Source organism: Myxocyprinus asiaticus, chromosome 29 (assembly GCF_019703515.2).
Source record: "Myxocyprinus asiaticus isolate MX2 ecotype Aquarium Trade chromosome 29, UBuf_Myxa_2, whole genome shotgun sequence".
In the NCBI taxonomy this organism is placed as follows: domain Eukaryota; kingdom Metazoa; phylum Chordata; class Actinopteri; order Cypriniformes; family Catostomidae; genus Myxocyprinus; species Myxocyprinus asiaticus.
This window is the reverse complement of record NC_059372.1, coordinates 43,322,116-43,349,220: the sequence shown is the minus strand read 5'-3', so window position 1 is coordinate 43,349,220 and position 27,105 is coordinate 43,322,116. Positions and strand designations below refer to the sequence as shown.

Sequence of the window (27,105 nt, the reverse complement as noted above, 5' to 3'; positions counted from 1 at the left end):
CATCAAGCCAAGTGTGAGAAATCTTTTCAAACTTGCCGCCGGCTGAGAGCGCAGTTACGAGTAACCAAATACCCAAAAAATATCGAACCTAAAACTAACTTTACCCCACTTTGGAAGCTTATGTGTGAGGGACTTGCTCATCGTGGAAATTATGCTAAAGGAAGTTCATGAAAGCTCGACCAGTGAATTTAAAGTCAGCATTTACACATTTCACATTTGTCCAATAGTAAAAGGCACACAAAACTGCTGCGTATACGACCCAGTAGGTAAAGGCTACCAATATTTCCATTCAAAATCATGGATTTTGGAATGATCTGAGCATGAAATTAGTACTCTTCGCTGCCATGTAAATACTTATTGTCTTATATTAAATATTAAATGTAATAATATCTTCCAATTTATTTGTTATTATTATTATTTATCATTTGTTATTTACTGTTGTAGCCATTATAATTCACTGGCATGAATTCTCATCTTGCTGAAGCACCCCCAGATCATCACTGATCCTCCACCAAATTTCACAGTGGTTGCGAGACACTGTGGTTTGAAGGCCTCTCCAGGTCTCCATCTAACCATTAGACGACCAGGTGGAGGATTGGTGATGATCTGGGGGTGCTTCAGCAAGGCTGGAATCAGACAGATTCATCTTTGTGAAGGATGCATGAATCAAGCCACGTACAAGTTTATCCTGAAAGAAAACTTCTGACAATGTTCTTCTGCTCTGACAATGTTCCCCAACTCTGAGGATTGGTTTTTCCAGTAGGACAATGCTCCATGCCACACAGCCAGGTCAATCAAGGTGTGGATGGAGGAGCATCAGATTAAGACCATGTCATGGCCAGCCCAATCTCCAGACCTGAACCCCATTGAAAACCTCTGGAATATGATCAAGAAGAAGATGGATGGCCACAAGCCATCCAACAAAGTCGAGCTGCTTGAATTTTTGCACCAGGAGTGGCATAGTCATCCAACAGCAATGTGAAAGACCGGCGGAGAGCATACCAAGATGCATGAAAGCTGTGAAAATCAGGGTTATTCCACCAAATGTTGATTTCTGAACTCTTCCTAAGTTAAAACATTAGCATTGTGTTGTTTAAAAATGAATATGAACTTGTTTTCTTTGCATTATTCGAGGTCTGAAAACACGGCATCTTTTTTTATTTTGACCAGTTGTCTTTTTCTGCAAATAAATGCTCTAAATGACAATATTTATATTTGGAATTTGGGAGAAATCATTACTTATAGAATAAAACAAAAATATTCATTTTACTCAAACACATAACTATAAATAGTAAATCCAGAGGAACTGATAATTTTGCAGTGGTATCTTAATTTTTTTCTCTTCTGAAGCGATGAAATAACTGGGTGAGAAACAGATCAATATTTCAATCTTTTTTTCTTTTTCTTTTTTCTTTTTTTTTACTATATATCTCCACTTTTACTTTAAGAATGTGAAAGTTAAAGGGAGATTTATAGTAAAAAATTAGTAAATGTTTTCCGGGACAAGTGCTGTTACAACTGACTGTTACAATCACTGCTCTTCCCTATTTGGTCAAAATTGTGAAAATGGTCAAAACTAGGCTATATTATGACTATTTGTGGCACAACAAAACTTTACCAACATTATAAGTGGGCCTCTGGAAGAACAAAAATAATAAAAAAATAAAATAAAATAAAAAAAAAAGTATAATATGACTTTATTATTAACAGATTTGTGATTCGTGATACAGAGATCCACAGACAGGACGCAGACAAAATTCTTGAGTCTCATTCCAGCACAATAAGAGGCGCTATGCAGCTCTCCAGCCTGCTGGTAAACACAAGAAATAAAGAAAGAGACAAGAGCCAGTTGAGTGAGAGCAGAGATCTTCTATACCGGTGTCACCTTGATAACAACCTCGCGTTTTTACCATAGGTGAGAGCGTAACGGTCAACTAGCGTGTTACGACAGTAAGTCACCGTTTGCAGAAATCATATATATGAATAGGGAGAGCCGTAAACTGACACCTACCTGTCGCAAAAGTGTCTGTGGCTTCTCTTTAAAAACAGCAATTTTATCATTGTAAACTCCACACATAGTTAATTCGAAAAGGACTGTTTTGCTTAAAACATATTGAAGATTAACAGACAGGCGGTCAGTTAATTAAGCGATTAGCTGTTTCATCAAAAAAAGCAGTTTATTCAGCACACTGAAGCATCTCATCCACAGACATCCATAAAATATAAAATAAAATAAAAAACGGCCTCTGTCTCCTCGTCAGTGTTACAGCCCATAGAATGTCTATGGAAGCGCCTCGTTACGCATTTTGTAGCTAACTTGCAATATGTATTTGATAGAACGGCTGTGGTAAGAGCTCCTTGTTTTGAACACTCAGCCGGAGCGTATTTAATGTGCTTTACATCATTATGTAAGTATTTTTTTTTTTTATTTGCTTGTTGTTTTTCTCTAATTAGTGATTTAATGACTGTAAACGACGTTGTTCCTCGTATGTCACTGCCGCGGACGCTTTAAAATATTCAGTTTCAGAAGACACAAGCATAAATTGGGAATATCATGTTTAATGTCTGTCATGTGTATATTAAATCAAGCGACAGAATGAAGACGATATTATATTATACATAAGCTGTGTTAATATCGTAATATATTCTGTTATTTCTTATTATATTCTGTATTATATGCTGTAAAGAAAATGAAATTAAATACAATACAAACTCCTCTTAAGACATTTATATTTGGGTGTTTTGTCAATTTTGGGCACTTAGCGCTGTGGACTTCTAGAAAGTAAAATTTTGTTAAAACATTTTTCAGTCTTACTATTTTGTTTGTGTCAACATTTAGAATGATAAAGGCTCAATACAGGTTAAAGGTGCACTCAATAATATTTTCCTCATTAAAAAAAGTGTAACTCCTAAAGACATGAATTGTGATTTTGCAATACATGTAGGAAATCATGAGCACTCACATTAAAATGAAGTCATATCAGTAACCTTATAAAAGCTGTTTTATTCTACATGGAGAGGGTCCGCACATGTTAGAATCACGTGACCAGCTGAATACTACTCACTTAATCTCAGTAACCATCCTGTTATTTGACACTTTCACTCATTGATTAAAGTAATCATGACTGACTGTGAATAGTGAATTTCTACAATGTCACTGAAAACTATTGAGTTTAAATGATGCTGCATCCAAGCCGATAGGTGTCAGTGTAAGTCCAAGATGACACAAAGACTAAAGTTACTGAGTGCACCATTAAACTCCATTGACATCATTTGTGGCATAATGTTGATTACCACAAACATTTATTTCAATCGTCACCCCTTTTAATGTCCAACATGCATCACAGGAGATTTATGGCACTTCTGTCATTTTTTTCTGAAAGTCATGACGCTTTTAATGTTTTTGAAATAAACTTCTTTGTTTTGATAAGGCTAATTTTATAGCTAACTTTTAATGTATCCTAAGTACACACAATAATATTTTCACAGTTTTTGCATAATTTGTAAAACTTTCTACGTATGCTATGTGCCCCTATTCTCTGCAATCTATCAACAATATTCCTCCATTGGAGTCCAACGACCAGTTTTGGGCAAGCTACTCAAAAAATGTAGCTAGCTAATCTACTAACTACTCCATGGAAAAATTAGTTAAGCTAAGCTAAAAGCCACACTTCAGAGAAAGTAGCAAGTTACTACTATACAACAAAAGTAGCTTGGTACATTTAAGCTACTTTCTTATTTTTTAACCAGATGCATGGTGCATACTGCCATAGACAAAGCATCTAAAAGACTTATTCACATGATGTTTATCAAAACCATGGTACGTGGTATAATACAGTTTATTGCAATACAGTATACAGGTAAACAGTATGGTACAATATAAACTGTATGTGCATGTAAAAAAAAACATGTAAATTCATATTTATACGTGCTACCTATACAAACCCATGGGTTCAATATGAAAAATAACTGGCCTATTTTTACATTTTACTTTTCATATTTATACTTCTACCTCTACAAACCCATACCCATTTGAACATAATTTCCTTTGCACATTCCTGTAAAAAATTCTGCGTACATATATTATTCATCTTATCCTGTAATTCTGTGTCTCGCTGTTGTATTTCTGTATGTACTGAAAGCTTCTGATCAGAGGCCAAATTCCTTGTGTGTGTGAGCACATCTGGGCAATTACAATGTGATATTTGATGTTGTCTATTAGGCTACCATATTATGCACCATTCTGTATTTACATGGTGCTTCAAAGAATACCATGGTACAACCATGCTAATTTGATATATGATTACCACATTCATATTCTATTGAATATACATGGTGCTCCCTGGTAATGGTATATGTCCAAAAAAACATGGTCATGCCATGGTACTTTTATATGTGTTTTCATGTAGGCTATGTGTTGTTCTGATACTCTTTTTGTGGTAAAATGTCTTTACCTGCAGTAGTGTTTACAAGCTGTACATGTGTTCATAAACTTCATAAAGACCTTCTTAATCACAGGCAAATTATGCATTTGCATGTTTGGTTTTCATTGATTGTAGATCCACTGCAACCAGCATTATCTTAATTGTCTTTGTTTTAAAATATTCCATAAGTGTGTTGGCAAGTGAGAATGCGTACAAACGATTCGGCAGCATGCGCGTGAGCTTTCTGAGTCATTCAGATTGAATTGCGAACCGATACAAAACACTTTGCCATCACGTGTGACCAATTCATTGTAAAGGACTGACTCAAATAATTTAGTTCTGATTCAGAACTGGCGATAGTAAACACCGCTGTAATGCATGATGTAGCGGTGTAGATTTTGTCAAAGCTACATGCTACCTAATCAATAAAATAGCTTTGCTACTGAAAAGCTACTTGATTTAAAAACTAGCGAATCTGCCCAATCCGATCTCATGAAAATTTGTACATAATTTACGAATTGGCTATTTCATATGGTCTAGCACGATGTTGTTCGCATAAACTCATACGACTTCATCACGTGCAAATTCCCAGACGTCTAATGCGGAAGCGCAAGTTCTGTGCATGATGCGTTAAGGACATACTTATTAATATTATGCCCTTACCCAAACCCCTTATCTAAACTTAACCAATCCGTAGTGTTAAGATGATAGGAAGCTGTTGTGTGTGACAGAAGCAAGTAATTGTCACGTATTAGATGGAAATGATGTCCAGTGACGTCATTGGCTGTAGTGAAAGTCGTAGGAATTCAAACGAGTGCAGTCACACGATATCATACGAATTAGCCAAATTTAGAAAAGTTGTATGAATCCTGACGATTTCATCCTGAGAGTGTGTTGAAGGTACCACCTCGCTACTGAGAAATGTAGTTAAGTTAAGAGCTTCGCTATTTGTAGCAAAGCTACTGCCCATCACAGCCCATGACACCTTGTGGGCGATGTTAGTTAAGCGTAAACAATCATTATTTACTAACGCTGCATCAAAAATAACTGGAACTTAAGAACAAATGAAAACAGAATTACAGTGAGGCGATATTGTTCTGTCCCGCCCATCTGTTATTTATGATTCGTGGGAGGATGGTGGCCAGTAACTACAAATAGAAGCATTTTTGTTACTTTGTTGAGTCTTTGTCTAGTAATGGAGAATCTGTGAGTAAAAGCTCCGAAGCCTATCAGTGCCTTCACAGCTTTAAAGTTGAACATGTTTTGAGAATTTAAAAAATCTGACAAGGCAAGAAATCTGCATTTACATGACATTTGAAATAACTGCGTTATTCTCTACTTTTGACGTCAAACCGCGAAGAGGCATGCACTCAACACGTGAACACGTTGGATGAGCCAGTAAGAACACCGTGTAAGGTGTTAACATGGCACGCGAAATTGGTGTAGTGGCAAATATCTACCCGTGTTGATCGAGTTATTCATAAGCCGTTTATGGTCTTTACGCCAATAAAGGAACACGGTTTATTGCGTTTATATGACTGCATGTGTTGTCGGTTTATTAAGCATAATCGTGTAGGAAAGTGCATGTAAACACACTCAATGTGCACAAAAGTTCAGTATTTTCTGTAAAGCAAGTTTGAAACAATATGTATTATGAAATGCACTAAACAAATAAATTTAACCGATAATAAAGTAATGACCACATTATTTCCCACATTACTTTTTTCCCTTTTAAGGTAAGATATGGGCCTCCTGCAAAGACACTTTAAAAGAAAGTGGATTTCAGGTAGGAAAGTGCAGGCCAGAAGAAAATCTAATTACAATTAGTTTCAAACATCAAAAAACATTTCACTGTTGTACGTCACATAAATAATTATGGTCTTCCAGTGTAGAATTCATCCACTGAGCAACACAGCATAAAACATAAAACAACATTCATCTGGAAGGAATAACACAGTTTGTTTTTATACTGAGTAATAAGTGCCCAATATAGTAGCAGTATATATGCAAAAAAGATAAAACCTCAATCTCAGCACGATTGGCCAATCGCCGATCACAGATTTAAGACGAAGATCGGCTGATTTAGATCAGTTACCGATCGATTGGTGCACCCCTAATTTTTTTTAGATGTTCGCATTCATAGTTTTCAATGTGCAATAAAACACCTGAATACTTGCTTGTTGAGGTTTTTGGAAAGTAAAGAAGAGACATTTTTGACACAGCAGAGGGAGAACGCTCTAACTTTTGATTCCTTTGTTGTATCAACACAAACATTTTTTGCCAGGTACACTTGACATGTTGGGGAACAACACAAAAGTTTTTTTTTTTCTCTCAGTTATTTGCATCATAAGATATATTATGTAAAAAACTATGACATAAATTTCTACTTTGCACAACTATTATTTGAAGAGTTTTCTCAGAAGTGTCTAAAACTAACAATTTCAGAATTGTTTCTATATATATATATATATATATATATATATATATATACAGTCGTGTGAAAAAGATAGGTCACCCCATGAAAACCTTTGTCTTTTTCAACATATGGACATTAGATCTTCATTTTAACAATATTGAGAGATGGAGGTAATATAAATAAACTAATAAAACTGAAGAAATGTCTTTTTAAAATTATTTGTAAAATGTACTTAATAGAAATGCAATTTTTGGTGAGGAAAAAGATAGGACACCCCCACATTTATTTACTACTTAAAATGCATAAAATTAGAATCGGGTGCGCCACATCAGGTGCAAAAGATTAGAACATCGTTAGAGAGGATTGTGGAGGAGCCTGTCTTATTTAAACCTCAGACATTTAGTTTGGTTTGCTCTTGATTGTTGAAGTGAGTGAAATCACCATGGTGAGATCAAAAGAGCTCTCTGAGGCTTTCAGAAAGAAGGTTGTAGATGCATATGAGTCTGGGAAGGGATTTAAAAAAATCTCCAAACAATTCGAAATCAGCCATTCCACTGTCCGGAAAATAATTTACAAGTGGAGAACATTTAAAACAACTGCCAACATGCCCAGGTCAAGCCGTTCTAGCAAGTTCAGCCCAAGAGCAGACCGCAAGATGCTTAAAGAAGTCTCCAACAATCCTAAAATGTCATCTCGGGACCTACAGGTAGCTCTTGCCACAGTTGATGTCAAAGTACACGCATCTACTATAAGAAAGAGACTGCACAAGTTTGATTTGCATGGGAGGTGTGCAAGGAGGAAACCCTTGTTGTCAAAAAAAAAAGAAAATCTGGGCAAGACTAAAATTTGCCAGAGAACACCTAGACAAAGACCAGGACTTCTGGTACAATGTGCTTTGGACAGATGAATCCAAAGTTGAATTGTTTGGGCACAGTAACAGAAGACATGTGTGGTGCAAACCAAAGACAGCATTTGAGCAAAAGAACCTCATACCAACTGTGAAGCATGGGGGTGGAATTGTCATGGTTTGGGGCTGCTTTGCTGCAGCAGGGCCTGGCCTGCTCACTATCATAGAATCCACTATGAATTCTTCATTGTATCAGAGGGTGCTTGAGGAAAATGTAATACAATCTGTCTGAAAATTGAAGCTGAAGTGGATGTGGACTATACAACATGACAATGACCCAAAACATTTCAGTAAATCCACCAAGGAATGGATCAAAAGAAAGAAATGGAGAGTTCTGGAATGACCAAGTCAAAGCCCAGATCTTAATCCTATTGAGATGCTGTGGGGTGATTTGAAACGGGCTGTGCCTGCAAGAAACCCCTCAAACCTCAAACATCACACAGCTGAAAAAATTCTGCATGGACGAGTGGGAAAAACTTTCTACCAGTCGATGTCAGAGACTGATAGACAGTTATAGGAAACGTCTTATTGAGGTTATTTCAGCCAAAGGGGGCAATACCAGCTATTAGGGCATAGGGTGTCCTAACTTTTTCCTCAGTAGGAATTGGCATCTATGTAAATTTTTTGTTAAATAAATGATATAATGGTTAAAATTTCATTGTTTTTGGTTCAATTACATCACCTTTATCTATAGATATTGTTTGAAAGAAGATCAAATATTGATATGTCCATATTTCTTAAAAAAGAACTAAATATTTCATGGGGTGTCCTAATTTTTTCACATGACTGTATATATATATATATATATATATATATATATATATATATAGAAAATGGTACTTTAATTCACCAAAGTGGCATTCAACTGATCACAAAGTAAAAAACAGCACCATCACTTTTTGAAAAAAAAAAAAATCATTTTTGATCAAATCTAGACAGGTCCCATTTCCAGCAGCCATCACTCCAACACCTTATCCTTGAGTAATCATGCTAAATTGCTAATTTGGTACTAGAAAATCACTTGCCATTATATCACAGTTGAAAGCTATTTGGTTCATTAAATGAAGCTTAACATTGTGTTTGTGTTTGTTTTTGAGTTGCCACAGTATGCGATAGACTGGCATGTCTTAAGGTCAATATTAGGTCAAAAATGGCAAAAAAAGAAACGGCTTTCTCTAGAAACTCGTCAGTCAATCATTGTTTTGAGGAATGAAGGATATACAATGCTTGAAATTGCCAAAAAACTGGATTTCATACAAAGGTGTACATTACAGCCTTCAAAGACAAAGGACAACTGGCTCTAACAAGGACAGAAAGAGATGTGGAAGGCCAGATGTACAACTAAACAAGAGGATAAGTACATCAGAGACTCTAGTTTGAGAAATAGACGCCTCACATGTCCTCAGCTGACAGCTTCATTGAATTCTACCTGCTCAACACCAGTTTCATGTACAACAGTAAAGAGAAGACTCAGGGGTGCAGGTCTTATGGGAAGAATTGCAAAGAAAAAGCCACTTTTGAAACAGAAAATCAAAAAGTAAAGGTTAGAGTGGGCAAAGAAACACAGACATTGGACAACAGATATTGGAAAAGAGTGTTATGGATCTTAACCCCATTGTGCTTTTGTGGGATCAGCTAAACTGTAAGGTGCGTGAGAAGTGCCCGACAAGACAGCCACATCTATGGCAAGTGCTACAGGAATCATGGGGTGAATTGTCACCTGAGTATCTGGACAAACTGACAGCTAGAATGCCAAGGATCTGCAAAGCTGTCATTGCTTCACGTGGAGGATGTTTTGATGAGAACACTTTGAAGTAGTTTAAGAAGTTCTTAAAAATAAAATTCAAATTGTAATAGTAAGTTTTCACATTATTGTCCTGACTATACAAGGATGCATTCTCCGGAGGTCGCATTTGTCGGCCGCATATGTCATCGAGGCTGTCTCGTTTCAGAAAAGCGAGTAGGACACTTCAAATGCAGCCTTAGAATGCGACCTTCTTTCACGGGAATTCGGAGAATGCATGAGGTGTCTCCTTCGTGGGCACTCATAACCCACAATTCTTTGCTTCAGTGGAAATGTCTAAAAAAAATGACGCCAATTTGCCCGTAAATATGATGTTCAAATGCAAGGAATGTTAATTCCCAAGTTGAAGTACCTCAGTAGATGGGTGCAGAGTATATAATATGTATAATTATATTAATATATAATTAAAATAAAGTATTAGACTAAAAGAACACATGTAAAATCTATTTTCTTTTCTGTCTACATCATTATAACTCTCTTAAAATTTACCTCATAAATTCCCTTCTAAAGGGACTTTGTTCCCTTCTCACTCAAACGCTCACGCTTGTTAAAGAGTGGAATGCTGTCATAGCAACCATGTTACATTCCGTTTCCGTTTGTTTAAAGGAGGACACTCGGTATACAGCAGCCTTCAAAGGATGCGTCCTACCTAGCATGCAGCCTTCCAAATGAGACACAGCCATTGTGATCAGTTGAATGCCACTTTGGTGAATAAAGTACCAATTTCTTTCCTTAAGAGCAAAATCTATACATTATTCCAAACTTTTAGCTGCCAGTGTATGTATATATATATATATATATATATATATATATATATATATATATATATTCATATTTTGAAGTGTTTTCTATCAAATGAATCCATGGAATTAATCCAAATTATTTTTTTCTTGAAGTTATGAGCATTTATTTTCTGTTTGACGTTTAGAAGGAAAATCTTTCAAAAGTGCCTTCAGAGTGTAAGGGGTTAATGGTGCTTTTATACTTTAATGTCATATTGGAGCTTGACAGTAATGACCATGACACACAATAACTGGAATACTGGAAACACTCTTTGTTAATGTGCTATCACTTCACATTTGAGGATGTAAATTTAAATATGCAACATAAACAATTATTTATTTTCGAATTTTTAAGTAACCATTTCTGTTTCAAGCATTTTTTTTCTGTTTCAAAAATTTTCAGCGGCAGACATTTTGATGCATCCCTACTTCACAGAGGTGTTCTTATCTTGTGCTGTTACTGGTGCCAAGCAAGCCTGAGTGTGGTTTGTTCTCTGCACAGCTATGTGTTGCCTATACAGCTGGAGTTGCACTTACTGCCCCCTGCTGAAAACAGGTGGTACTTCAAGCTGTAATTGCGCCAATGGTAGGAATATTCCTTTTTTACGGTTCAGGCACATAATTAATTGCGTACATTTTTTTAACGCATTGTTTTTATATAATTTATCGCACTGAATTAGCAACGGCCCTAATAATTTCATGTACATTTATTTATTTTTTTTTGTAAGTAGCCGTGTAATAACAAGATAATGGACAAGCAGCCAGTCATGATCATAAAATAAACCCCTTCATGGTGATACAAGCTTTCAGGGTTAATTTTGTGATAATTGATCTTGAGTTTGATCAGTTATTATAGCTAATCATGATAGTTTTGTTTGTAGATAATCATCACGAGAGCCGCTGGATGTGATCTGCTGTAAAGTAGGAAGGAACTGATCTGTCCTTGCTGAATATTGCTGATTTCATCAAAGAAATGTCTCAGCTGAAGAAAGAAGTAGCGTCACTGAAGGCAAATTAAGTGGTGTTTATGATCTTTTCCAAAGCAGATGCTTGTTAGCTTTTGACTTAAAGCTAATATATAATATGTCAAGTGTTTGATGTGTTTTGTGTTGACTTACAATAGTACACAGAAATTTTAAGCAGTATATTCATGTTATACTGCTTTTTAATTTACTGTTGCATTTCTTTATATGTCATGCAGCCTAGTTGTTCTGAATGTATCATTGATCGGTGTGTACTTACAGTTTAATTGTACTTCAGCTTTTTATTTGGCTTTTCCCAGGATGTATCTGGTCTCTCTCTCCACGGTTCCATTGATCAGACCTCCACAGAGTCTCTGGCTTTTGTCAATAATTGTGGAGAACAGCAGATGCTTCAGATACCATTGAAGATGTGCTCAGTGAAGCTGGAGGACTACAGAAACCTGATGGACATCAGAGGAGAAACCACAGCAGAGGGAGAACAGTGTGATGAAGATGATGATGATTTTATTCCTTCAGGTATGTTTCTTCCTTTAAAGGGTTAGTACACCCAAAAATAAAAATGCTCTCATCATTTACTCACCCTCATGCCATCTAAGATGTGTATGACTTTCTTTTTTCTGCTGAACACAAACAAAGATTTTTAGAAGCATATCTCAGCTCTGTACGATGCAAGTGAATGGTGACCAGGACTTTGAAGTTCCAAAAAGCAAATAAAGTCAGCATAAATGTAATTCATCAGACTCCAGTGGTTTAATCCATGTTTTCTGAAGCGATCCAGTTGGTTTTAGGTGAGGACAGACCAAAATGTAACTCCTTTTTCACTGTACATCTTGACAGCAGTATCCTTGGCGATCATGATTTCAAGCTCGATTACACCCGCAACCGGCTTCAATAAATGTTATATCACCCTCTTGTGTTCTCCCAAAGCTATTACACCAAAGCTATTAAACAAAAGGCAAACTGATAGTGAATTTAAAAGCACATAATTTAGGCTTCTAATTTAAATGTCAGCTTATGTTAATATATCAATGCCTCAAAAATCATATCGAGAAAATTATGTGACGATCAGTAATCTATATATCGATATTTTATGACATGCCTACTTCTATATTATAAACACTGCACTTATCTGATTCCAAAAAATAACAGGGATACATGATTGCAGTGATGGAAAATATAAAAAAAAAAGATGTTTACAGTACACTGATCGCCATTTTAAATTGTAATGTATGAAAATTTTTTTATGAAAATTAGTTCATGTGAGGGTCTAAATTACCCTTAATACCCACAGAGCGAGTTATTGTTGCGCTTAAAACATTATGGTCAAAACAATGCAGAAACCAATAGAAAAAGCTGAAAAAGACTGTCACGTCACATGTTACATCAAAGGATGCTTGAGCAGCTCTTTCTGTGTACCGCATACTGAGTCTGTCTTTCTCCAAGTTGGCAACTGAGCACGAAAGCAGATTTAAAATCTGGGAGCTTGTGATTTCACTGTCAATTCCAAAGAAATGGATGAAGTATTTAACCTTGCCTAATGCATTGATATAGGCAGAGATAGTGAGCTAACGATGATTACATTGCAGTTGCATAATACACAGTTGGTAGTCAACCAGAATAGGCTTTCTACCACTGCGATCAACAAGTAAAGTGTGCTTTGCCAACCGTCATAAAAGAGGAGAAGAAAAGGAAGAAGAAGAACAAATACAAGAACACCACAACATTGATTTGCTGGCTGGATGTTTCAGTAACTAGAAATGTGATGCAGTTTAAAGCTGTACGTTATGTGCTTTGTTATTCATAATCTGACGTAATATTTTATTAGTAGTTTATATTTGCTAAATTGCTATTAACCAATGTTGCCCCAAAGCTCGATAACATTGATTATTTTTTTATTATTTGCACCCAGGTGTGAATTGCACCTGATACACTGCACGGCTGTTTGCACCCTAGTAGTCTATTGGCAACATAGAAATTTACTGCGCTGTGAGTATCGCTTCAGTGTCGTGGGGCATAACGCCGCTGAGACTGTGCCTTTTCGACCTGGGTTCAATTTAATGTTTGTCGCATTATTTTTCCAATTCTGTTTCCTGTCTCTACTCTTAATATTTTTTTAACACTACTTATAATAATTCATTAAAAAATATATAAAGTTTTACTATAGTAATATGGTAGTAACTATGTTTTTTTGGCAGGAAATATAGATTTGATGCATTTAACAATGGTGTTACTACAGTAATATGGTTTTAATATAGTAACCATGTTTAAGTTTGTGGTCACAATTATTTTACTACAAAATACCATGGTGATAGTATGGTTAAGGCCCAGGTAAACTTCCTAAGAAATCGAAGAATGAACGGGTGTGACATCATTTAGATTAAAATCTGTCCAAAAAGCATTCATTTTGGTGTTTCATAACAGCTCGCTGGGGCGAAAAGGAAACATTCTTACTGGCTTCTGAACACCTTACTGCCATTGGTCCATATCATTGGTAGGTGTGACCTGGAGCTCCACCTGCCTTAATGCCGACAGCTGATTTTGTTTATGTTGTTTAGCCAGTCAAAATCAGTCAATGTGAACATACCGGGGTGTAGCGTTATTAGCGAGATGGTGCAAATTTACCTATATCTATACGATTGTTCGCATAGATACCTTTTTCAAGACCAAGTCATGCAATTTTTCTTGTTTTTGTTTTGTTTTATTAGTCCACAAAAGGAATCAAACGTACTTAAATACTCTCTAGTGACCATTCACTTTTTTGATTTATATGCTGCTTCACTCATGTGCCATCTGCAGTGAAAGACATTCACACATCTGCCCAAAGTAAGATGTGCCTAACAAAAATATTTTAGCCTATTTTTTAGGATTTACACATTTCTATTTCATCTTAAAAAAAAAAAAAAAAAATACTGTCTTTTGTATTTGCCCTTTTGACATTTTTCATTTCTTCATTAATGATTTCTTTTTATAGTTTTAACAATGGTATTTGTAACAAGACCATAGTAAGCAAGTACATGGAAGCATGGATCTTCTTCACTACCATAGTTAGATGTAACATGATTTCTATAAACAAACTATGGCATTTTTAAAATGATAAACATTAGACCTACTTTAAACATGTAAAAACAATAAATGCAAAATATAAACATTTAAATATTGTAACAAAATTGATTATATTCCCTCACTCCCCTAATGTATCCTATGACAAATTTAATAGAGCTCAAGTAGTGATATGATAATATTTATTATCAATCTATCAATCTATTTCTGCTTAAAGTACAGTTAGTGTTACTATAGTAAATTCAAGGGTGGTGATGTAGAATTCTGTGGTGAATTCAAATGGTTTCTGTGTCTCGCGCCTTGCTTCTCACTGATTCTCGCAGAGCTGCGCGTTTAAGAGCTCGAGACCGGTCTGTGAGTAAAAACGCACCTGCTTGGTGCTCACGCTGTTCTGTCCATTGAGTCGTAGCCATCTACAGAGCCTTACAGGTGCATTAGCAAAGGTTGTGCCTCTGCCTGTGTATTTGACGCTGCTAAACCAGATACTTCAAATGCGTCGCTAGACTTCAGAATCAGATGAACCGTGGTACAAATGCATACCAACCTGTATAATTGAGAACTTACTGATATACTTCAAGTCTAGATAAACGTTTTAATGCAAAGAGGAACTTGACGATAGATTTGATTATAATGAGTGATAAACGCCCCCCATTTGTAACCTAATGCCCCCCTCTTTACTAATTTGTTCTCAGCACCCCCTGGCATCCTTTGAACGCCCCTGTTTTAGACAAACAAATTGCAGAACCACAATGCGATTTTTATTGCAAGAACAATATAACAAAGTAATGCAATCATTTAAATAAAGGAAAGACAGTGAGCAGTGTTTTCTTTTATATTATTTTTAATATATGCATCATATTTTATACTATAGCTTACTGTTATTCTCAGTGTACATTATTCCACATGTATTTATATCACTACCTTGTGTTAAATTATCCAGGTATTATAAAAAGAGAAGTTGAGATCGGGAGTCTGGAATATGGACCTACTTGTAGCAAAATACATGTGCAAATAAATATGAAACAGCACTCTTTACTCATCCCACTCGCATAAACACAGATTATATACTTCTCAAAATGCATCAACGTCATGGAAAGAACATAATGAAACAGTTATGCCATATTAGGAAAATAAATTCTTTTATTATGTTATTTTCTAACAGCTGAAGGGTGTAGACAGGAGACTAGTATAACAACAGCACTGCAACAGTGCCGTCTACTGTACAGGAGTTAAATAGTTTTTAGTTTCATCTTTTTACGGACTCGGTGTGAATAAACTTTCCGTCAGAGGTTCGTCTCTCAAAATCGTCATGGATTTGGTGTGAACAGGCCTTCACTCGATGGGGGGGAGGGAGCTGTTGAAATCTTTTGTTTGAGCTGAAAAACATGCAGTTCCAGGGACACACATGTTGCTAGGCAAGATCAAACATGATCGAATAGAGTAGCAACATATATTGAACAAATATATTTATATTGCTTATACACCGATCAGCCACAACATTAAAACCACCTGCCTAATATTGTGTAGGTCCCCCTCGTGCCGCCAAAACTGCGCCAACCTGCATCTCGGAATAGCATTCTGAGTTGATATTCTTCTCACCACAATTGTACAGAGTGGTTATCTGTGTTACTGTAGACTTTGTCAGTTCGAACCAGTCTGGCCATTCTTTGTTGACCTCTCTCATCAACAAGGCATTTCCGTCCACAGAACGGCGTCTCACTGGATGTTTTTTGTTTTTGGCACCATTCTGAGTAAATTCTAGAGGCTGTTGTGTGTGAAATTCCAGGAGATCAGCAGATGCAGAAATACTCAAACCAGCCCATCTGGCACCAACAATCATGCCACGGTCCAAATCAATGAGATCACATTTTTCCCCATTCTGATGGTTGATGTGAACATAAACTGAAGCTCCTGACCCATATATGCATGATTTTATGCACTGCACTGCTGCCACACAATTGGCTGATTACAGTAGATAATCGCATAGATGATTGTTGGTGCCAGGCGGGCTGGTTTGAGTTTTTCTATAACTGCTGATCTCTTGGTATTTTCACACACAACAGTCTCTAGAATTTACTCTGAATGGTGCCAAAAACAAAAAACATCCAGTGAGTGGCAGTTCTGTGGATGTAAATGCCTTGTTGATGAGAGAGGTCAACAGAAAATGGCCAGACTGGTTCGAACTGACAAAGTCTACGGTAACTCAGATATGCTGCAGAAATGCTATTCTGAGATGCGGGTTGGCGCTGTTTTGGCGGCGCAGTTATGACTACACAATATTAGGCAGGTGGTTTTAATGTTATGACTGATCGGTGTATATTTATGTTAAATGCTGCTGGATTTTGAACCAACTGAAGCCTATTTATTGAACCTGCAGAACACCCTCCCAGTAATTCATTACAACAATGTGGTCCTTAGGTCATGAACACATAAATTTGCTTTTTTCATCAGAAACAGAGAGCATGTGTCGTAACTTAGCAATATTTCTGAGTTGGAAGAATGCTGTTCTCCTAACATTGGAAATGTGATTTTCAAAGAAAAGAGTGCTATCAAACATGACACCTAAGTTCTTAACTGTAGAAGATGATGTAACAGTACATCCGTCAATAATAAATTATATTCTAGCATCTTATGTTTAGAGGTTTTTGGTTCAATAATTAATAACTCTGTTTTGTCAGAATTGAGTAGAAGGAAATGTATAGCCATCCAGTCTTTGATATCATTGATATGCTCTGCTAACTTGGAGAATTGGAAAATTTCACTGGGTCTTGAAGAAATATAAAGCTGTGTATCATCGGCATAACAGTGAGAACTAATTCCATGGTTCCTGATAATGTCTCCCAGGGAAAACATATGCAAAGATAAAAGCAAAGGACCTAATACTGAGCCCTGCGGCGCTCTATACTTTAGCTTTACTTGATCTAAAAATTATTTGTAAACACAAACAAAGTGGTAGCAGTCTGATAAATAGGATATAAACCATCCTAATGCCTGTCCACAAATGCCAATATAATTGTCAAGCATATCCAAGATAATATTGTGGTCTATGGTGTCGCACTAAGATATACAGTGCATCCGGAAAGTATTCACAGCGCTTCACTTTTTCCACATTTTGTTATGTTACAGCCTTATTTCAAAATGGATTGAATTCATAATTTTCCTCAAAATTCTACAAACAATACCCCATAATGACAACATGAATGAAGTTTGTTTGAAATCTTTGCAAATTTATTAAAAATAAAAAACGAAAAAAATCACATGTACATAAGTATTCACAGCCTTTGCCATGACACTCAAAATTGAGCTCAGGTGCATCCTGTTTCCACTGATCATCCTTGAGATGTTTCTACAACTTGATTGGAGTTCACCTGTGGTAAATTCAGTTGATTCGACATGATTTGGAAAGGCACACACCTGTCTATATAAGGTCCCACAGTTAACAGTGCATGTCAGAGCACAAACCAAGCCATGAAGTCCAAGGAATTGTCTGTAGACCTCCAAGACAGGATTGTATCGAGGCACAGATCTGGGGAAGGGTACAGAAAAATTTCTGCAGCATTGAAGGTCCCAATGAGCACAGTGGCCTCCATCATCTGTAAATGGAAGAAGTTTGGAACCACCAGGACTCTTCCTAGAGCTGGCCTCCTGGCCAAACTGAGCGATCGGGGGAGAAGGGCCTTAGTCAGGGAGGTGACCAAGAACCCGATGGTCACTCTGACAGAGCTCCAACGTTTCTCTGTGGAGAGAGGAGAACCTTCCACAAGAACAACCATCTCTGCAGCACTCCACCAATCAGGCCTGAATGGTAGAGTGGCCAGACGGAAGCCACTCCTCAGTAAAAGGCACATGACAGCCCGCATGGAGTTTGCCAAAAGGCACCTGAAGGACTCTCAGACTATAAGAAACAACGATTGAACTCTTTGGCCTGAATGACAAGCGTCATGTCTGGAGGAAACCAGGCACCGCTCATCACCTGGCCAATACCATCCCTACAGTGAAGCATGGTGGTGGCAGCATCATGCTGTGGGGATGTTTTTCAGCGGCAGGAACTGGGAGACTAGTCAGGATCGAGGGAAAGATGAATGCAGCAATGTACAGAGACATCCTTGATGAAAACCTGCTCCAGAGCGCTCTGGACCTCAGACTGGGGCGAAGGTTCATCTTCCAACAGGACAACGACCCTAATCACACAGCCAAGATAACAAAGGAGTGGCTCCGAGACAACTTTGTGAATGTCCTTGAGGTGCCCAGCCAGAGCCCAGACTTGAACCCGATTGAACATCTCTGGAGAGATCTGAAAATGGCTGTGCACCGATGCTCCCCATCCAACCTGATGGAGCTTGAGAGGTCCTGCAAAGAGGAATGGGAGAAACTGCCCCAAAATAGGTGTGCCAACCTTGTAGCATCATACTCAAAAAGACTTGAAGCTGTAATTGGTGCCAAAGGTGCTTCAACAAAGTATTGAGCAAAGGCTGTGAATACTTATGTACATGTGATTTTTTTTTTATTTTTTTATTTATTTTTTTTTTTATATATTTGCATAGATTACAAACAAACTTCTTTCACATTGTCATTATAGGGTATTGTTTGTAGAATTTTGAGGAAAATAATTAATTTAATCCATTTTCGAATAATGCTGTAACATAACAAAATGTGGAAAAAGTGAAGCGCTGTGAATACTTCCCGGATGCACTGAAAAAGCACAAGAAGAGAGATACAGCCACCATCAGATGATAAGAGCAAGTCATTTGTAACTCTGATAAGTGCAATCTAAATCCTGACTGAAATTCTTCACAGATACCATTTCTCTGTAAAAATGAACATAGTTGGGACACTAAATTTTCTAGTATTTTGGACATAAATGGGAGATTTGACATCAACCTATATTTAACCAATTCTTCCGACTCAAGCTGTGGTTTCTTGATAAGCGGTTTAATAACTGCCAGCTGGAAAGTTCTGGGGACATGTCCTAAATGTAGTCAGAGACACTATTTTTCCATGCACCATGAAAATAATTTTTTTTTTTTTTTAAATGACTTAGTGTTTGTTATGATTCTCTAGGTGATACAGTATCCATGTGTTGTAGTTAATATGACCTGTGTGACGTCTCAAGTCAGCATGCAGACGGTCAGTTTAGCTAGTCTATCTGCTTCCTTACCTTGGCACAGGTAGGTCAAACACTAACAATATAAGGACAATGAGCTCAGACTCTAACTATGACATATCTTGGGTTATGCCATTTCTTTTGTCTGAAAAGAGAAAGAGAAAATGACTGATATTAATGGTCATGGTTTTGAAAAGCATTTACCTACCAGACTTGATTGTAATAATCACATCAAAGATCACATAAAACTAGATCCTTGATTTCTGCATTTTGACCATTTACTATGTCATTTTTAGGCCTGGTGCAAGTGAAAGAGGAAAGTCTGGAACTGAATGAAGAGGAGGAGAAACATCAGAATCAGGAAACTCATTTCAGAACTGAAGAAAAAGCTCTCACATGTTCTCAGAGTGGACAGAGTTTGAATCATAAAAGACACCTTAATGATCACGTGAGAATTCACACTGGAAAGAGGCCTTACACATGCCATCAGTGTGGACAGAGTTTCAAACAGAAAAATCATCTTGATGATCACATGAGAATTCACACTGGAGAGAGGCCTTACACATGTGTTGAGTGTGGACAGAGTTTCAAACGTAAAACACACCTTAATGATCACATGAGAATACACACTGGAGAGAGGCCTTACATATGTGTTCAGTGTGGAAAGAGTTTCAAACGTAAAGGATATCTTAATGGTCACATGAGAATTCACTCTCGGGAGAGGCCTTACACATGCCTTCAGTGCGGACAAAGATTCGAAGGTAAACGACCTCTTAATGATCACATGAGAATTCACACTGCAGAGAGGCCCCACACATGTGTTCACTGTGGAAAGAGTTTCAAAACTAAAGGACATCTTAGTACTCATATAAGAATTCACACTGGAGAGAGGCCTTTCACATGCCCTCAGTGTGGAAAGAGTTTCATAAAGAAAGGACACTTTAATGATCACATGAGAATTCACACTGGAGAGAGGCCTCACGCATGTGTTGAGTGTGGACAGAGTTTCAGTCGTAAAGGATATCTTAATGATCACATGATAATTCACTCTACAGAGAGGCCTTACATATGTGTTACATGTGGAAAGAGTTTCAAACGTAAAGGGTATTTTAAAGATCACATGAGAATTCACACTGGAGAGAGGCCTTACGTATGCCATCAGTGTGGAAAGAGTTTCATACACACAGGCTCTTTGAAATATCATCTTCGTTGTCACTTGAGTTAGGTCATAACTGATGAGTCAAATTAAAAAAAATCTATATTTGGCAATACACCTAAAAAAACACATGCGAATTTATACAAATGAGAATTGTTGTGCTGTTTTTGTGGAAAGTATTTTTCACAGCTTTAAATGACACCAGACAATCATGGTTCGTGTGGTCATGGAAATCCTGGAAAAGTCATGGAATTTAGAAACTGGGTTCTCCAGGCCTGGAAATGTCATGGGGAAAAAAACAAGTTAACACTGAATGTTTTAATCATGGAATTTTACCGTGCCAGTAACAGTTTTTCTCTGCATTCAGAGGATGTGCCAGTAGTGCTGGTCACATCGTGGGTACGTACACCAATCAGCCACAACATTAAAACCACCTGCCTAATATCGTGTAGGTCCCCCTCGTGCTGCCAAAACAACTCTGACCTGTCGAGGCGTGGACTCCACAAGACCTCCGAAGGTGTCCTGTGGTATCTGGCATCCAAAACATTAGCAGCATATCCTTTAAGTCTTGTAAGTTGCAAGGTGGGGCCTCCATGGATCGGACTTGTTGGTCCACCATATCCCATAGATGCTCAATCGGATTGAGGCCAAGTCAACACCTTGAACTCATTGTCATGTTCCGCAAACCATTCCTGAACAATTTTTGCAGTGTGGCAGGGCGCGTTATCCTGCTGAAAGAGGTCACTGCCATCAGGGAATACCGTTGCCATGAAGGGGTGTACGTTGTCTTCAACAGTTTTTAGGTAGGGGGTACGTGTCAAAGTAACATCCACATGAATGCCAGGACCCAAGGTTTCACAGCAGAACATTGCCCAGAGATTCACACTGGCAGACCCTGCCTTCTTCCCATGGTGCATCCTGCTGCTGTCTCTTCACCAGGTAATCGACGCACACAAACCCGGCCGTCCACATGATCTAAAAGAAAACATGATCCATCAGACCAGGCCACCTTCTTCAATTGCTCCATGGTCCAGTTCTGACGTTCACTTGCCTATTGTAGGCGATTTTGGCTATGGACAGGGGTCAGCATGGGCACTCTGACCGGTCTGTAGATATGCAGCCCCATACGCAGCAAGCTGCGATGCACTGTGTGTTCTGACACCTTTCTATCATGGCCAGTTTTTCAGTAATATGTGCTACAGTAGCTCTTCTGTGGGATCGGACCAAACGGGCTAGCCTTCACTCCCCACTCACATCAATGAGCCTTGGGCACCCATGACCCTGTTGCCGGTTCACCAGTTTTCCTTCCTTGGACCACTTTTGGTGGGTACTAACCACTGCATACCGGAAACTCCCCACAAGATCTGCCGTTTTGGAGCTGCTCTGACCCAGTCATCTAGCCATCACAATTTGGCCCTTGTCAAAGTCACTCAGATCCTTACACTTGCCCATTTTTTCTGCTTCCAACACATGAAATTCAAGAACTGACTGTTCACTTGCTGCCTAATATATCCCACCCCTTCACAGGTGCCATTGTAACGAGCTAATAAATGTTATTCTCTTCACCTGTCAGTGGTTTTAATGATGTGGCTGATCAGTGTAAATATTACCTTATTAATTGGTTCCATCTTTTTGGGTTTGAGTCCAATTTCTTAATGTGACAGAGGTATTTCATGGGTGCTTATTATATATTTTATGTACATATGTGTATGTAATATGATTATCTGGTGTAATTGTTTATTTTGAAAGAGGCTTCTATTTATCTGCATCTGAAATGTGCCATTGCCTAAGCTCTGCTGTTTTGCCTGCATTGTTTTGCTATAGGCGTTTTCACACACCCGCGTTCGCACAGCGGAAGCATTGCTTTGTTGCATAAAACAACTTCTGCTGCAGTCTGTTTCAATGACAGTGCCCATAGCGTAGAATTATTATGGTCTATTTTATGTACAATTAATCTCAAATACTTTATCTAAAGAGACCTACCTCTCCTTCCAATCATTACTCGGGGATGATGAAGCAAATAAAAATGGTGTCGTGTTATTTTATTATTTTAAAGAGGGTATGTATGGGAGTAGGCAGCACTTCAAAGAGTATACAGTGCAAGAAAAAGCATGTGAACCCTTTGGAATTACCTGCATTTAGATATAAAAAAAATTAAATCTGGTTTGATATTCATCTAAATTACAATAATGAACAAACACAATCTGTTTTAACTAATAACACAAATTATTGTATTATTCTTGTACATATTGAATACATCATTCAAACATTCACAGTGTAGGTTGGAAAAAGTATTTACAGAGGTGTAGTCAAGACCAGACCCTCCAAGACCCAGACCCAGATTAGACCCCTTGAGACCAAGACAAGACCCTCCAAGACCACGTTGATATGGTCTCAAGATGTCTTGAGACCAAGACCACAAAATCAAGACCCCACCTTTGGAAAATACCCCTGTTCATTTAAAAATCAAAATATTGTAATATGATAATAAGAATTATTATTTTCATTGAAAACATGGCAGGCCTAAATTGCCTTGTGATGATAGTCATCACTAGTATGAAATCAAATATCATTTTACATAATTTTCATTTTAAAGAGTTTGCGGATTGGTAGGCATGGTTATGTACTTTAATATTGTTATATGTTACAATTCTCATTTTAAGAAAGTTAGCAGTCTAGTAAATGGGAAATCATATTTTTTTTTTAAAATGATGATGTTGTACCACGTGCTTCACTATTTAATGTGTGACATATTTTGCAGGTTTCTCTCCATTTCTTATTTTCAGAATCTTCAGAATTTTCAAATGCAAATTTTACCACTGCAGCCTCTGACATTTTCCAGACTGCTATATAGAGAAAACAGTCCAGTTTTACAAGATGCCTTCATAATCCAAATATATAAAAAATAATACAACTAAAGTGGTGACTTGAATTGGCTAGTGCACAACAATTGAAGTCTGCATGGCATTAGTCTGATTTTCACTGCATGTACACTATTAATAATTATGTATACTATTGAACTATTCAAACAACTATGCATAAAGTTATGCACTGAAAATAACAAAGCAAGAAAAATGCTGATGTGAAATATTCGCAATAAATGAAAATCACATTTTGAAGGAACTGATTAATTGAAATTAGTCTGAATTCCCAAAAGCATGGTTAATTGAGAAATGTGTTTCATGTGCATTATTATTCTAACAAAATAATACTGTTTATTTTTTTTTAATCACAGACATGTCAGCTGAGCGCATAAATGTAACGACCAATCAGAGGGGTTTAAGTCACCGGCTCAGCCGTTGCTCACAGACTGAGTTCTGTACGTGCTTACTGCCGCACTCTCAAGCAAGGAGTAAATAAGAAATGTATTGTGCAATTATGACAGCTTTATTGATTATATTGAGAGTTTTGGGGAGAGTGCAGAACTCAGTGAGCTGTTTAACTTAAGTGACTGACAGCTTCAGTGATTATAAATGGAGCGTGTTTTGCTCACTTTCTGTATATAATTTAATCACAATTTAAATAAGTTTTATTTCATGCTGCCAAGAAGAGGAACATTGTAAAGTTGTCCATTTGGTCACTGTCTTAATTTAAGCTACTAATGAATAAATAGAATGAACTAATTCAGGAACACAGTTTTCAGCTTGTTTGGGATGTGTAGCTGCATACGTATGGCATGCAATAAAATTATAGTAATAGATCTTATTAATAGTGATTACAATATCAGGGGAAAAAAATCTTTAATTATGATTTTAGTCATATTCATTCAGCCCTACTCCTGCCAATAAAGAACACCTCGCAACGTAACAAGCTTATTGGGTCATGCGATTACCCAGAGTGAAGTCACGGCTTCTACATGGCAGATGTAATTATAAATCATTAATGTTTGCTTTGTGTTGTTAAACCATAGTTCTTGCACTTACATTTGTTTGATGAGAGATGATGCTTGCCGACACATGCGGTATGACCGAGGCAGAAGTACTGTGCTTGCAAATTCTCAGTAATGGTAAAGATGCAGCGCCAAGTAATGGCTGAAATAATAATTGCATTTAGTGCACTGGTAAATACACAGCGATCAAGACCATAGGCCGAGACCGCGATCCAGACCAAGACATTAAATGTTGAGACCAAGACCCAGACCCTGACCAAGACCACCGTTTATATGGTCTTGAGACCAAGACCACAAGATCAAGACCACACCTCTGAGTATTTAAACCCCTAGGCTAATGATGTCAACAAAAGCTAAGTAGAGTCAGGAGTTGGCAAACCTGGCATCCATTTAATGAAACGAGATTGGAGGTGTGGGTTAGAGCTACTTTGACTTATAAAAAGCACTCAGACATTTTTAGATTAGTATTCACAAGAAGCATCTGCTGATGCATTGTGTGTTGATAGCTTAAGCACATTGTGTTTGTCTATACTTGTGACTTTAAAGATAAGATCACATTTTATGACCAATTAATGCAAAAAACAAACAAACAGCTAATTCCAAAGGGTTCACATACATTTTCTTGCCACTGTAAGTATTATTTTTTATTAGAGGAATGCAAGAATATAGTAAAAACGAGAACACATCCAGTAGGTACTCAATTAAAATGAGACTCTTTACAGCATGCAGTACTGCTGCGGTAGAACCTTAAATTCTCACACGTGAGACTCGTTCGCAAAATCACTGCCAGGAGGAGCAAAGGGACACTTTTGGCCCCATAGTTTAGTATTGTGAAGGAAGTGAGTTATTATGATTAACAGTGTTAATATTATTATTTTAATTATATTTTTTTTTAATTTTGATGTGTATAAGGCAATTAGGGATGCTCCGATCAGGATTTCTATAGCCAATACCGATCACCGATCTTCTTTCCACCTGATTGGCTGAGACCGGTCATTTCACCTTTTATCAAGACCTCTGTCATAACTGGCTACATGTAAGCTATCTGCACACTGACACTATTAATTGAATTGTCCTCTTCCCAGTAATATAACTTTGCCTTGTATTTGCTGACAAAAAAAAAAAAAAAAAAAAATATTTAAAATTCTTATTAAAAAAGCTTTTTATAATAATAAGTATAGGCTAACAAAATATTCTGCATATTAAGATAGATTTACTCTCTATGAAAAATGAATGCTTAGTGTCAAACTAAAGACAAATTGATAACCCATAGGTGCATTTACACTTAATGTGACATTTTTGGTTATTGAGTCACTGTCATTATTTCATATAATAATTATTATTCCTCATTTTATTTCTATTTTAATTTTGCATTATATTTAAAACATTGTGTTGTGGTATCTTAATATTGTATAAAGAATTATTATATTGATAAATTCCTTCCCTGTCTATTCATTTAGTTGGTCAATTGTATTAATTGTTCATCACCTGTTGCTGCTTGAACTTTTATGAGGGGAACAGCGCTCTCTTATGAGGGCAAGAGATGAAAGAGCACATGTTTCTGAACACTACAGGTGTTGCTATTGTTAATGCTGTTTAATCTGGAGATATTTAATAAAGATGTTTGAATTACACCACATGTTGTAACTCGCGATTTTACGGAGATGCCTATGACCGGCGGAGACTGAGAAGCTGCCGCCATGTACGATAATAAGGACCGTTTCGTAGCTCGTGCTGTTTACCCTTTGCCTTGTTCGCGTGTGAAATTGCCACATTATCAGCACAGCACACAAACTTTTCATATTCGCCATCGCCATACATCTCCCACTGCATAGTTCTTAACTGCTGAAGTAAGTTTGTTGTCTTGCAACACTATGCCAGTATTCCCCACACTCCTGATGCAATGACAGTGTTGCTCAATTCTTAAAGGATTCGCGCGTCTTTTGCGACATGAGTGATCGGTTTATGCCATCGGCCAAATTACCAATCACTGTTTGAGTTATAGAACGTGAAAATTGGCCAATACCGATCGGTGGCTGATCGATCGGAGCATCCCTAAAGGCAATCTAACAATGCAAAATGAATGGCAGCATTACAGTTATTGAATTTGCCATTGACATATAGAAAAAGCTGTTAGAATGTGTTGCTTCATAGATATTAGTTATTTAATTATCTTCCTGAAAATCGAAACTTGTGAACATTCATTATTTGATTTGTTAGCCCTAATGAAAAAAACAAACAAAACTGCAGTGGTGGACTATAGTGGTTCAGTGGAAACCCTGTTCATAAGCGTAATGGAATATATTTGTGATTATTTTGTTGTTATTATATGTGATATGCCTTTAAAGTTACAGAAGATGTTGCAGAGTAGTCGAAATCCCAAGTTTTTTTTTTTTTAAAACGCATGTGGACTGACAGCCTGGGAGTTTTGTGACCAGCTCTCGTGCCCACTGCAAGTTACTCGCAGGTTTGAAACTTGATTTTTTATTTTATTTTATTGTTTGCTTGTCTGTTTAAATGTGCAAATTAAAATACATCCAGCATTCACAATAAGACGTTTTTGCGCTGCAGCTGGCACTG

The 27,105-nt window shown here is 37.2% G+C and overlaps 1 protein-coding gene across 4 annotated transcripts; it reads left to right on the top strand.

Annotated features, from left to right (window-relative positions):
* The first annotated feature begins 2,309 nt into the window (after nucleotides 1–2,309).
* On the top strand, nucleotides 2,310–26,125 carry LOC127419792 (gastrula zinc finger protein XlCGF57.1-like). Of its 4 annotated transcripts, none has more exons than XM_051661527.1 (5): nucleotides 2,358–2,408; nucleotides 10,737–10,919; nucleotides 11,215–11,342; nucleotides 11,616–11,832; nucleotides 19,777–26,125. In XM_051661527.1, the coding sequence occupies exons 3-5, from the start codon at nucleotides 11,307–11,309 to the stop codon at nucleotides 20,703–20,705; spliced, it is 1,182 nt and encodes a 393-aa protein (XP_051517487.1). In that variant the 5' UTR covers nucleotides 2,358–2,408; nucleotides 10,737–10,919; nucleotides 11,215–11,306; the 3' UTR covers nucleotides 20,706–26,125. The 4 variants fall into 4 exon arrangements, with proteins under 4 accessions (XP_051517488.1, XP_051517487.1, XP_051517485.1 ...); XM_051661525.1 differs by having other exon boundaries at nucleotides 11,203–11,342; XM_051661528.1 differs by lacking the exon at nucleotides 10,737–10,919 and having other exon boundaries at nucleotides 2,310–2,408.
* Nucleotides 26,126–27,105: the final 980 nt, after the last annotated feature.

Excerpts from the sequence above, each read along its gene's own strand:
- LOC127419792 (XM_051661528.1), top strand. The coding sequence starts at position 11,307 with ATGTCTCAGCTGAAGAAAGAAGTAGCGTCACTGAAG. Across the intron at positions 11,343-11,615 it reads AAGAAGTAGCGTCACTGAAG|GATGTATCTGGTCTCTCTCT; the intron begins GCAAATTAAGTG and ends GGCTTTTCCCAG. Across the intron at positions 11,833-19,776 it reads TGATGATTTTATTCCTTCAG|GCCTGGTGCAAGTGAAAGAG; the intron begins GTATGTTTCTTC and ends TGTCATTTTTAG.